Raw genomic sequence first — 12018 nt, forward strand, 5'->3', positions numbered from 1 at the left:
CGGGAACAAGATAGGGATGTCCACTATCACCACTGTTATTCAACATAGTATTGGAAGTCTTAACCTCTGCAGTCACACAACACAAAGAAATAAAAGGCATCCAAATCGGCCAGGAGGAGGTCAAATTTTCACTCTTCACAGATGACATGATACTCTGTACGGAAAACCCAAAAGATGCCACCAAAAAACTGCTAGAACTGATTCATGAATTCAGCAAAGTTGCAGGATATAAAATCAATGCACAGAAATCAGTTGCATTCCTATACACCAACAATGAAGCAACAGAAAGAGAAATCAAGGAATCGATCCCATTTACAGTTGCACCAAAAACCATAAAATACCTAGGAATAAATCCAACCAAAGAGGTGAAAAATCTATACACTGAAAACTATAGAAAGCTTATGAAAGAAATTGAAAGGGACACAAAAAAATGGAAAAAGATTCCATGCTTCTGGATAGGAAGAACAATATTGTTAAAATGTCGATACTACCCAAAGCAATCTACATATTCAATGCAATCCCTATCAAAATAACACAGCATTCTTCACAGAGTTAGAACAAATAATCCTAAAATTTGTATGGAACCAGAAAAGACCCCGAATAGCCAAAGCAATCTTGAAAAAGAAAACCAAAGCAGGAGCCATCACAATCCCGCAAGCTGTACCACAAAGCTGTAATCCTCAAGACAGTATGGTACTGGTACAAAAACAGACACTCAGATCAATGGAACAGAATAGAGAACCCCAAAATGGGTCCACAAACGTATGGCCAACTCATTTTTGGCCAAGCAGGAAAGAATATCCAATGGAATAAAGACAGTCTCTTCAGCAAGCGGTGCTGGGAAAACTGGACAGCGACATGCAGAAGAATGAACCTGGACCACTTTCTTACACCATACACAAAAATAAACTCAAAATGGATGAAAGTCCTAAATGTAAGACAGGAAGCCATCAAAGTCCGAGGAGAAAGCAGGCAAAAACCTCTGATCTTGGTCACAGCAACTTCTTACTCAACACGTATACGGAGCCAACGGAAACAAAAGCAAAAATGAACTACTGGGACCTCATCAAAATAAAAAGCTTCTGCACAGTTAAGGAAACAATCAGCAAAACTAAAAGACAACCGATGGAATGGGAGAAGATATTTGCAAATGACATATCAGATAAAGGGTTAGTATCCAAAATCTATAAAGAACGTATTAAACTCAACACCCAAAAAACAAATAATTCTGTGAAGAAATGGGCAAAAGACATGAATAGACACTTCTCCAAAGAAGACATCCAGATAGCCAACTGGCACATGAAAAAAATGCTCAACATCACTCATCATCAGGGAAATACAAATCAAACCTGCAATGAGATACCACCTCACACAAGTCAGGATGGCTAACATTAACAACTCAGACAACAACAGATGTTGGCAAGGATGTGGAGAAAGAGGATCTCTTTTGCATTGCTGGTGAGAACGCAAGCTGGTGCAGCCACTCTGGAAAACAGTATGGAGGTTCCTCAAAAAACTAAAAATAGAACTACCCTACAACCCAGCAATTGCACTACTAGGTATTTATCCAAGGAACACAGGGATGCTGTTTCGAAGGGACACATGCACCCCAATGTTTATAGCAGCACTATCAACAATAACCAAAGTATGGAAAGAGCCCAAATGTCCATCGATGGATGAATGGATAAAGAAGATGTGGTATATATATACGATGGAGTATCATTCGGCAATCAAAAGAATGAAATCTTGACATTTGCAACTACGTGGATGGAACTGGAGGGTATTATGCTAAGCGAAATTAGTCAGTCAGAGAAAGACAAATATCATATGACTTCACTCATATTAGGACTTTAAGAGACAAAACAGATGAACCTAAGACAAGTGAAGCAGAAATAGTATAAAAACAGGGAGGGGGACAAAACATAAGAGACTCTTAAATATAGAGAACAAACAGAGGGTTGCTGGAGGGGTTGTGGGAGGGGGGATGGGCTAAATGGGTAAGGGGCATTAAGGAATCTACTCCTGAAATCATTTTTGCACTATATGCTAATTAATTTGTATGTAAATTTTAAAAATTTAAATTAAAAAAAAAAAAAGAACAATGGTCATGGAAGGCCTCTCCAAGAAAGTGACATTTGAGCCAAGACCCAAAATCATCTAATCCTATCCTGCATCATTAACTGATAAAGAGCATCTCTTTACCTTCTTTTCGTCATTCCTTTTAATAATCAAGAATTCTCTGACTTACTTTTCAGGTCTCAGATCTATTTAAGGATATTCTTTTCTCAGAAATCCCTCATTGAATTTAAATAAAATGCAGAACAAAATAAAAATGATCAATGCCGGGGCGCCTGGGTGGCTCAGTTGGTTGAGCGACCGACTTCAGCTCAGGTCATGATCTCACAGTCCGTGAGTTCGAGCCCCGCATCAGGCTCTGTGCTGACAGCTTGGAGCCTGGAGCTTGCTTTGGATTCTGTGTCTCCCTCTCTCTCTGCCCCTCCCCCGCTCATGCTCTGTGTCTCTCTCTCTCTCTGTCAAAAATAAACATTAAAAAAAAAATTAAAAAAAAAAAAATGATCAATGCCACATGAATGCCTGACTCTTCTTTTCATCAAAGAAGTATCCTGAAGTTTCTCTGAATTTTACAAAGTCAAAACATAGGCACCCAGCCCTACAAAAGAGCAGCTGGGTGATATTACTCCTATTTCTGTATTAAATTTACTCTTTGGTCACATATAGGTATCTCCCCAAGTCATAAACCACATTAAAACAAAAATACTTTGGGGAGGCATATTTTGTAAATACATCTCTGGGAGAAGTTCGAAGTATCATTTTTTAAGTGAGGAAAACTCTTGCCATGATTCTCATTCTCTGTTGGGCTGTCTCATTCCTAGCCAAAAGTAAACTTTTGAGAGTGTTGTCAATATATTTTGAGTTACCACAAAATAATTAGAAGGCACAATTACAATAAGGCTAACTGGAGAGAGTATTGATTCATGAATATACCAGAACCTAAAGGAGAAAAGAACATAGATTAGCTACTGCCAGATCATCAGACCAGTAAGTAAAATCTAGCTGGAAAAAGGGAAAAAATGTTTTTCTAACTTTTAATTTGAGAAATATTTAAAATTTGGTCCAGTTCTACTAAATTTGGTCCAGTTCTACTTCCTATCCATCTGGGTAAAAGTATAGACTATAAAATAAAACAAACTAATTTCAAATCCTCTTCCTTTTCTGCTCTGCTTTTCAAGTGAGGAGAGGGGAGATGTAAAGGCCAGGCGAACAGAAAAAGGGGAAATAAGAACTGCCTATCAAGTAATGAGCACTTTTCTGTTCTCATGCTTCTGCTTTTTGAAATTAGAAGCTTAATAAAGTCTAAATCTTCTATCACTTTCCTCAAGAGAACAGCACACACAAAAATTGTTCTCAAGTTGGAGGAGATGTATTTTAATTGGGGTGTGAAGGATGGAGAAGATTTAGATGTTAAAAAAAAGGTTCACAAATAAGAAGCAATGAAAAGTCAACTGTAGGTTCTTTCAACAAGGCATGATTTAGTATAAGACATGCTCTCTAAATGTCAGTAATAGCAAACAGGCAAGAAAAAAAAGATGCTATGCATCCACAGTAAGCATGTGTGTTCAGCATTAGTGTACAATATATAATAGCTGTCATTTATTGGATGATGACAAAGTGGCATACACATGTTAAGTGATATATGTAAAAACATATTAAGTGGTTTATGTTGTATGTAACATAGGATATACACATATAATTTTATCAGTCAGGAGAATTAATCCACAGAATGGCTTAATTGCACTAAGGGTATCCCTCACAAAAAACAAGAAGAAATCTGTTTAGGTGGTCAGGAAAGCTGATGTAGAAGTGCGGAGAGGGGCAGGGTTTTACTACAGATACACAAGAACAAATACACTGATCAAGAATCCATAGCAGTACATATCCAAGTCACTCAGCCAGGTGATTCACCATGTGAACAAAATTAAGAGTACCTTAGACAATGAGAAATAATTTAACTTACTAGCTTAGTACAGTTTCATCTTTAATATTTATATTCCACACCACAAGCAAGATAAGCCATCTGTTAAACAGCCTTATATTATAAGAGATGTCAACAGTAAAAAAAGAAACTTATTTCCCACAATTTAGAGGATTTGGGTATATACTAACAAAACTCATTTGCAGTATTGGTGGTTATAGTCCTTTTAGGAGGGCCATATATAATGTTTAGTATTAGTGAAAATAAAAATTTGACTAAAACTCATTCAGTCTAGTTCTTGCCTCTTTTCAGGTCTCTTCTTCAAGTAGTCCATACACACTGCACAGGAGGAAAATACAGGCTATCAAGTTGGCCTTAAGTCTGAATCAGGAAAGCAAAGCTTATAGCAACCAAACATTTTTGCTGAGTAGAATGGATTTGCAAATTTTCTTTTTTTTTTTTTTAATTATTATTACTATTTTTTTTTTTTTAGAGAGAAAGCACGAGTGAGAGAGAGGGGCTAAAGGAGACAGAGAGAGAGAGAAAGAGAGAGAGAGAGAGAGAGAAAGAGAGAGAGAGAGAGAGAGAGAGAAAGAGAGAGAGAGAGAGAGAGAGAGAGAGAGAGAGAGAGAGAGAGAGAAACTCAAGCAGGTGCCACACTGAGCTTGGAATCCAGCAAGGGCTTGATCCCACGACCCTAGGATCATTACCTGAGCCAAAATCAAGAGTTGGACACTCAACCAGTGGTGCCCCTAGAAGGGATATGTATGTATGGGTGGAGGGTGGGAAGCAACCAAGATTGTTTTAATTACTTCCATAATTCATTACAATCAGAAGGTTAAGGAAAGAATGGGATACATTTGTCACTGAATCTAGCTCAAATGTTCCATGAAATTTTTCTGGTTGTATCCTTCCTCCTAGATAACGCAATCATTTTGGCATAGTTATCATCAACAAACAAACTGAGTAGCAATCTAAAACAACTGCCACGTGGCCAAAAGGGCTGGATTAGCCATAGTGTGATACTAGGACGAATATCATCAGGAAGCTCCTGTTCTTTCACTATCATAACCATTTATAACTTACTTGCCATCACAGTGCTGTAATCAATTTTCTTTCCATAGACATGGACTAGGCTTTGCTTGATCGGATACAAGTGTTTTCTAATTCTTTTCTATTAGTCTTAAAAATGTACAAAATATCTTAATCAGAATACTTGATAAACGATTCAGGAAGTCAGGAGTTACGAGAAATTAATAACTAGATTTTAAACCATTGAGAACACAGGAATAGGGAATCTAAAAAAACAAAAGCAAACTAAAAAAGACATGTATGACAAATTTGATAGAGTTCCTCTTATATATCTTCTGTGGCTTAAGAGTTAGCATTACTTAAGTAGCTTAAGTCTTTTGGATTATTTAGACCTCTTTCCTCCCTCATTCTCTTCCAGCTGGTGAACATTCGTACAAAGATCTCCTTTTTTCAATTTTTCTTTGGTGGCATAGAATTAATCTAATGTGTCTCTACTAAAATCTTGGCCAAAATCCTACAGCTAGTTTTTAATCTGTATTTCTCCTTGTTTTTAAAACCAGATATTACTTGTGCTTTTGAAGGATTACACAGTTCCCTGGTTAGTTAAAATTGGTATCTTAGCAATTTTCTACCAAAAATGTGAAAGTAATTATATTATAGGGCAGTCCATAGGAGTCACACAGGACAGAAACCAGTGATATATGTTCTTTCCTGACATTTCCATCAGTGGTTTCAAGAAAACATCAATAGTCATTCTTATTTAGGAGGTTGTATTATCTGTCTGTATTAGAATATTAGAGCTTCAAATGTTTTAGAACATTATTCCTGGGTCCTACCATCTAAGACACTGCTTTAGAGTATACTTGGGCTTTATAGTGTGTTTTAAGTTCTACAGGTAAAAGTTGCTACATCAAGTTACCCCTTAAATAAATGTTTCTGAAGGGCTGGTCCTCACATTCATTTTAGTCCATTACAAAGTTTTCACTGGATCATAGTGAAATGAGAAACAAGAAAAGCTAAACATCCTATGTTTAATTTATAAATTGTTGTCCCTCACTTCCACTCTCCCCACTTCTTTTGATGTTCAAATTGTCTCCCTTTTGTTAAATAATGTTAACAAAACATTACTAGAATGGTAGAAATTCATAAGATACTGACTTGGCAAAATAAAAAGTTGGCAATGCTATACAGATATCCCACCCACTCTAACTTTTTGAAATTTTACAGATCTGTGAAATTCAAAACTCTATATACCTCTCTCTTTAAAGGATTTAAAATAAGAAACATTAGAAAGCTTCAGTAAATGGGAGGGACGGCACATTGGTGCCATCTTCTAAGGTCTGGGAAACATAACCAAATTCCAATTCAGGAATTATCTGAAAGATTCTCCACTTCTCTATCTTCTCTAATAAGTTCCATGCCTTGTTACTTCCTTTCTCCCTCTGGTCCTATCCTATTCTGGTCCTATCCCTATTTCCTATCCTATTCAGTATCAATTTATGCTTTTTTGGTTTTTTTTGTTTTGTTTTGTTTTGATTTCTAAGTATTGCTCTATATACCCTCCCTCTTACTAACTTTCCAAAGTTATGTCTTTTTTTTATTTAAAAAAAATTTTTTTATACATTTATTTATTTTTGATAGACAGAGAGAAACAGAGCACAAGTAGGGGAGGGACAGAGAGAGAAGGAGACACAGAATCTGAAACAGGCTCCAGGCTCCGGGCTGTCAGCACAGAGCCTGATGCGGGGCTCAAACTCACAAACTGTGAGATCATGACCTGAGCCAAAGTCGGACACTTAACTGACTGAGCCACCCAGGTGCCCCCCAAAGTTATATCTTCTAAATAAGTTCCCCAAATCTAAATTATTCTACAAGTTTCTTAAGTCCATATTTTCCCTTATTACTTGAATTTCCAAAGGCATTTTCTCTGTTTTCTCTTTTGTTTTCTTTTTTAAAAAGGTAATATGTTCATCATAGAAAATTTAAAGAATGACAAAACAAATCACACAGAAAAGATGAAAACAAACCATAATTCTACCAATTAGATATAAGTATTATTAATATTCTGGTCATATTCAGTCAATGCTGGAATGATACCCTATATACTGTCATTAAATACCTTTAAATAGGAATTTTTAAATGTTTGTATAGTCTACCCAAGGACTGTCATAATTTATTTAAGCAACCTCTTGGCTCAACTATTTTTTTTTTAACAAGGAGAGTTTAAAAACTAGTATCTCTTACTTATTTCTTGATACCAAATCAGAGCACAATAAAATTAATAAAAACAAAGTAACAAACAAAACAGAAACCAGCCACATGTCAAAAATCAAAAGGTCATAACAGTTGCATCCTTTTAATTATATAGAATAATACCTGATTAAATATTCCATTGGAATGTTATTCAGCTTTACCCTCTTCGTTATGTTTTTTGGAACTTCATTTATAGGGAGCTTTCTATGTGTTGACTAGGCTAAGCTTCATATTAACTTCTCGAATGTTTTAAACAAATGATTAAACAAAACAAAAATAAGTTAGATATGTAACAAACTAGCAATCCTAGATTCATATATTTGAATATTAAAAACATTTGAATTTTTATTTACCTTGAACAAATCTGACACAATGATTGAAGAGAAACACTGGGCATATAGGTTAAGGCAGCATTGTAACACAACAAAAGGAATGTCAATACTTCAAACCTAAAGATAAACCAAAAGAATATTTATAAATCTTTAGAATTCCAAGAAGTCAATCATAATTTAGCAGGCATTGGGGAAAAATACTATATTACAGAACAGACTTATACAATATAATTATACCAGTAACAATACAAAACTAAAAAGAAAAAAGACTTCCCAAGTAACAGTCATCTGAAAATGATCTCAAAATTTCAGTGTTCCAGATGACATCCGAATCCAAGTACAAAATAACAAATTAGGAAAGCATGTTTTTCCCTTGTATAAAATGACCCAATATTTAAAACAACAACAACAACAACAACAAAAACAACACCTGTTACATACAACTCATTAAAGATTACCTATAAATCTACTGAAATAATTTTTTAAAAACCAGTGTGGTGGATTAGAATAGCAGATTATGTCTCCACAGTATACCTATTCTGTGCTGTCAGCATCTCCCTTTGGGGGTGAGGTCCACTGTACACAACTTTCGACAAACCATGCTGGGATAGCGCACTCTCAGTCAGAGCCATGGACCCAATGCTGGAAGGCTAAAGGAGAGACGTTTGAATAAAGAAAAAAAAGCCATTCTGTTGAAAATGTGATATTAAGAATATATGCGCCACTAAGAATGATGGCCACGAACATCATATGTCTTAAAAATATTCCAACTGCATACTAAATTTTCTGCTCAAATATTTCACAAATAATTAAAATACAAACCACAAATAGAAATAAAATAATTTACTTTCAAAAAGTCTACCTCACCACTGGTGAATTAAAATAAAAACTTAATTAAAAAATTCTACCCCAGAAATACACAACTGCCACACACAAAAATATTAGACTAGTTTTATTGATCAGAAGAGAAAATACTTCAAAATGATTATTTTGAGAGCTTTCTTATAATCAGATTTTAAAGCTTTATGATACTGAGTTCTCATTTCACTTTGGGTATAGTAAATACTTTGTGTGGTGTTTTACACTTTTTAAGGTACTAATAAATCAATCTTTTTTTTTTTTTGCCTCAATAACCAGACCCTAATTTATAACACCTTCAAATCTTAGAACTAAAAAATTTACTTTGATAAAATATTACTTACTTCATGATATACAGATGGTTTGGATAAAGACGGAATCGTAAAACTCAATACTTTGCTATGTCCCTGTTTGTCAACTATTTCCTATAAAAGTGAAAAAACACTTAAAATATTTATTTTTTACACATAAGTTTAAGAGCTAACTTTAAACTGTTAGTCTGAAAAAAAAAAGATCTGAGAGGAAAGGAATTTTAAAGTTGACTAAAATCATAAACTAAGACAATCAATGATCAATTATTTATAAACAACAGGAGTTAACCTTCCTTTTTAAGATACAAGTAAGATATAAGTAAAGAAAGATACAAGGTACAAGAAAGACATAAGGAACACAGTTTTAAGGAAGGCTGAAGTAGAGATATGTAGTGTCTTAATAATCACTGATTTTTCTCATGTAAAAAGTCACATTTTCTAAATCCATTAACATAGTTATGAAATACGTCAAGAAAAGGCCCTTAAATTTCTTTTTAAGAAAGTACAAATCTTAAATATGTAGAATATCATATTGATTAATAAACAAAGAGTAATGCAAACTATATGTTAAATCAATGGTTTGAACTCTGGCGATTGTCCAGATTTTATGAAATTGTTAGTGGCACATATTAGACTAGATCTTTTTTCCCAAGCTTTTTGTGAAGGTCACTAACAGACAATTTATAGACAATAGATTTTAAGTTTAAAAAAATTCGGGGCGCCTGGGTGGCTCAGTCGGTTAAGCGTCCGCCTTCAGCTCAGGTCACGATCTCGCGGTCCGTGAGTTCGAGCCCTGCGTCGGGCTCTGGGCTGATGGCCCAGAGCCTGGAGCCTGCTTCCGATTCTGTGTCTCCCTCTCTCTCTGCCCCTCCCCCGTTCATGCTCTGTCTCTCTCTCTGTCTCAAAAATAAATAAACGTTAAAAAAATTTTTAAAAAAATTCAACACTGATATTTTGAGATACCTCTATAAAAGAACTGAAATGGTCTGATTTTCAGTCTTCAATCAACTCCAAAAAATATATTTACATAGTTATATGTATGCCTGTATAGCCTTCAACCTCAATAAAGTTATTTTTAGGAGAATGAGATAGGAGTCATTTGATGTATGAAAAACAAATACTAGCTTCACTAAAATGAAAAGTAGTTGCTATAAAAGTCTTCACGTTTGCTATAAAAGTTATAGATCTGCTTTTGGCAAACACTTGTTAACTACATTAAATACAAACCAAATTGTAAACCCCTAGAAGAAGAGCTTCGATACATCCACTGCTATGCACATTTCTGCTGGCTGAGACTGCAAGGTAGCACCAAATCAATTCTGGAAGAAATTGCAGTGTAAATCGAAGCAACTGCTCTTCTCCACTGCGATAGAATTCAAAGAGCTGGTGACAGACGGGTTCTAGCAACTGGAAAAAAGACCAAGTGTTAATTCAAGGGTTCCACTGCATTTGAATAGACACTGACATATGAAATATAAATGGTTTTTCCTTGTTGGTAATTACTGAAATATATAAATGTTTTCATTTTTTTGGAAGCAAAACTATTCACTGTTAAGCTATTTAGCAAACCTTTGAAAGTTTACTTCTAGTGGAAGGTCAAACAGTTCAAAATAAACATATTTGAAAGCACTTAATAAACTTTTAAATATCCTATAACTCTAAAGTAGTATTGGTATTTAAACCATATCTTTTTAACTTATTAAAATAGCTAGGCTAGGGCTCCGGGGTGGCTCAGTCGGTTGAGCGTCCGACTTTGACTCAGGTCATGATCTCACAGTTCGTGGGTTCGAGCCCCGCATCAGGCTCTGTGCTGACCGCTTGCTCAAAGCCTGGAGCTGCTTCAGATTCTGTGTCTCCCTCTCTCTCTCTTTGCCCCTCCCCTGCTCACGCTCTGTCTCACTCTGTTTCTCAAAAATAAATAACTGTAAAAAAAAAAAAATTTTTTTTAAATAGCTAGGCTATAAGAAGTTTCTTCCTTAATATCCTTAATATCCTACGTTCTGATAAAACATGCCTATATATACGTGATTGGCTACTGGGATGGAGAAATTGAAATGGGAATCCTAGGTAGTTATCATCACATCACTCTCCTGAGCTTATAATTAGGCAGCATACAACAGCTATGTGTGTGGAGTAGCTGAATAATTACTGCACCCCTAAATCTAGATCCCTATTGTAACCATGGTTAATTGCCCCTGGATAATCTAAACATTGCTGCCATTTTGTTTGAAACATGATTTAAAGTTATTTATAACCTATTCCTCTCCCACCACATGCCAGCATTACCCAGTCAATAGAGCTGACTGTATCTATATCATAGACATTTTTTTAATCAGAAAGTTAACATAAGTGACTCATATGTAAGTATTACCTGAAAGCATATACAATGATCACACACAAGTCATGAATATGTCACAGGATACTGATTTTTCAAAGCATCAAGCTATTATATTTTCAATGGACTATAGTTCATTCATTTTGCTAACTTAGGCAATAGATTTAAGTCAATTTACTAAACTGATTTTCTACTTCCAGTAATTATAATAAACAGAAACTAATTTACAGTAGATGTTATGATTTCAAATATGCTAAATATGTAATGTATACTGTGTATAATTAAAGTCAGTATTACTTATAATAAGGTATAGCAAAACTTATACTTTAATGAACATTAAGTCAAACTAGTCTTTCCTGCTGAAAAATTATCTAACTTCTGACAGTTAAGGAGTAATTTTTTTCACTCTCAAAATGGTTGTTAGAGGGCAACAGGTGCCCTCTGTGGTATGACAAGGGTAACAGGAAACTGGAAGGTTAGAGGCAAAGTAACCCTACTCATACATAGCTAGAGAAGTTTTCAAGGTAGAAATTTGGAATAATTGGGTTGGGGTAGCAGGCAAAAAGAAAAACTGGTAGGGAGATGTTTAGCTTTCAGGGGGCAGTTTTTAAAATTTCTTTGTGGGCCAGTGTCAATAATCTTGTATTATTGTAGAACGTCCGTCATCTCTAAATACCTAGGAGTGTTTTGGTTAAATCAATTGATATAATCTAACAAGTATCTGCAAAATTATAAAATCTTATGTTAAAAATTTATTCAATAATCTGCATGAACACATAATTAAATTTTAATCAGAACACCCTCCAAAGACCTTACAACCAATTTAAAATCCAAAATTAAAAGGGCTTTTGCTTTATGAAAGCATAACCAAATGAAGACAGATTCAATGGGGTGGAGAAATTA

The 12018-nt window shown here is 34.9% G+C and overlaps 1 protein-coding gene across 6 annotated transcripts in view; it reads right to left on the bottom strand.

Moving 5' to 3' along the window:
- The window catches only part of HYCC1 (hyccin PI4KA lipid kinase complex subunit 1), a 152802-nt gene that overhangs the window by 64875 nt on the left and 75909 nt on the right, over positions 1 to 12018 (bottom strand). For all 6 annotated transcript variants that reach the window (XR_007150265.1, XR_007150266.1, XR_007150263.1 and 3 more), the window contains 4 exons: positions 10008 to 10187; positions 8814 to 8894; positions 8146 to 8261; positions 7633 to 7728 (listed from right to left, as the gene is read on the bottom strand). Coding sequence is in view for 2 of the 6 variants with exons in the window: in XM_047849445.1 (XP_047705401.1) it covers positions 7633 to 7728; positions 8146 to 8261; positions 8814 to 8894; positions 10008 to 10187 (473 nt within the window). In the remaining 4 variants the exon portion in view is untranslated. The remainder of the gene's footprint in view (positions 1 to 7632; positions 7729 to 8145; positions 8262 to 8813; positions 8895 to 10007; positions 10188 to 12018) is intronic.

Source organism: Prionailurus viverrinus, chromosome A2, assembly GCF_022837055.1.
Source record: "Prionailurus viverrinus isolate Anna chromosome A2, UM_Priviv_1.0, whole genome shotgun sequence".
Classification (NCBI taxonomy): Eukaryota; Metazoa; Chordata; class Mammalia; order Carnivora; family Felidae; genus Prionailurus; species Prionailurus viverrinus.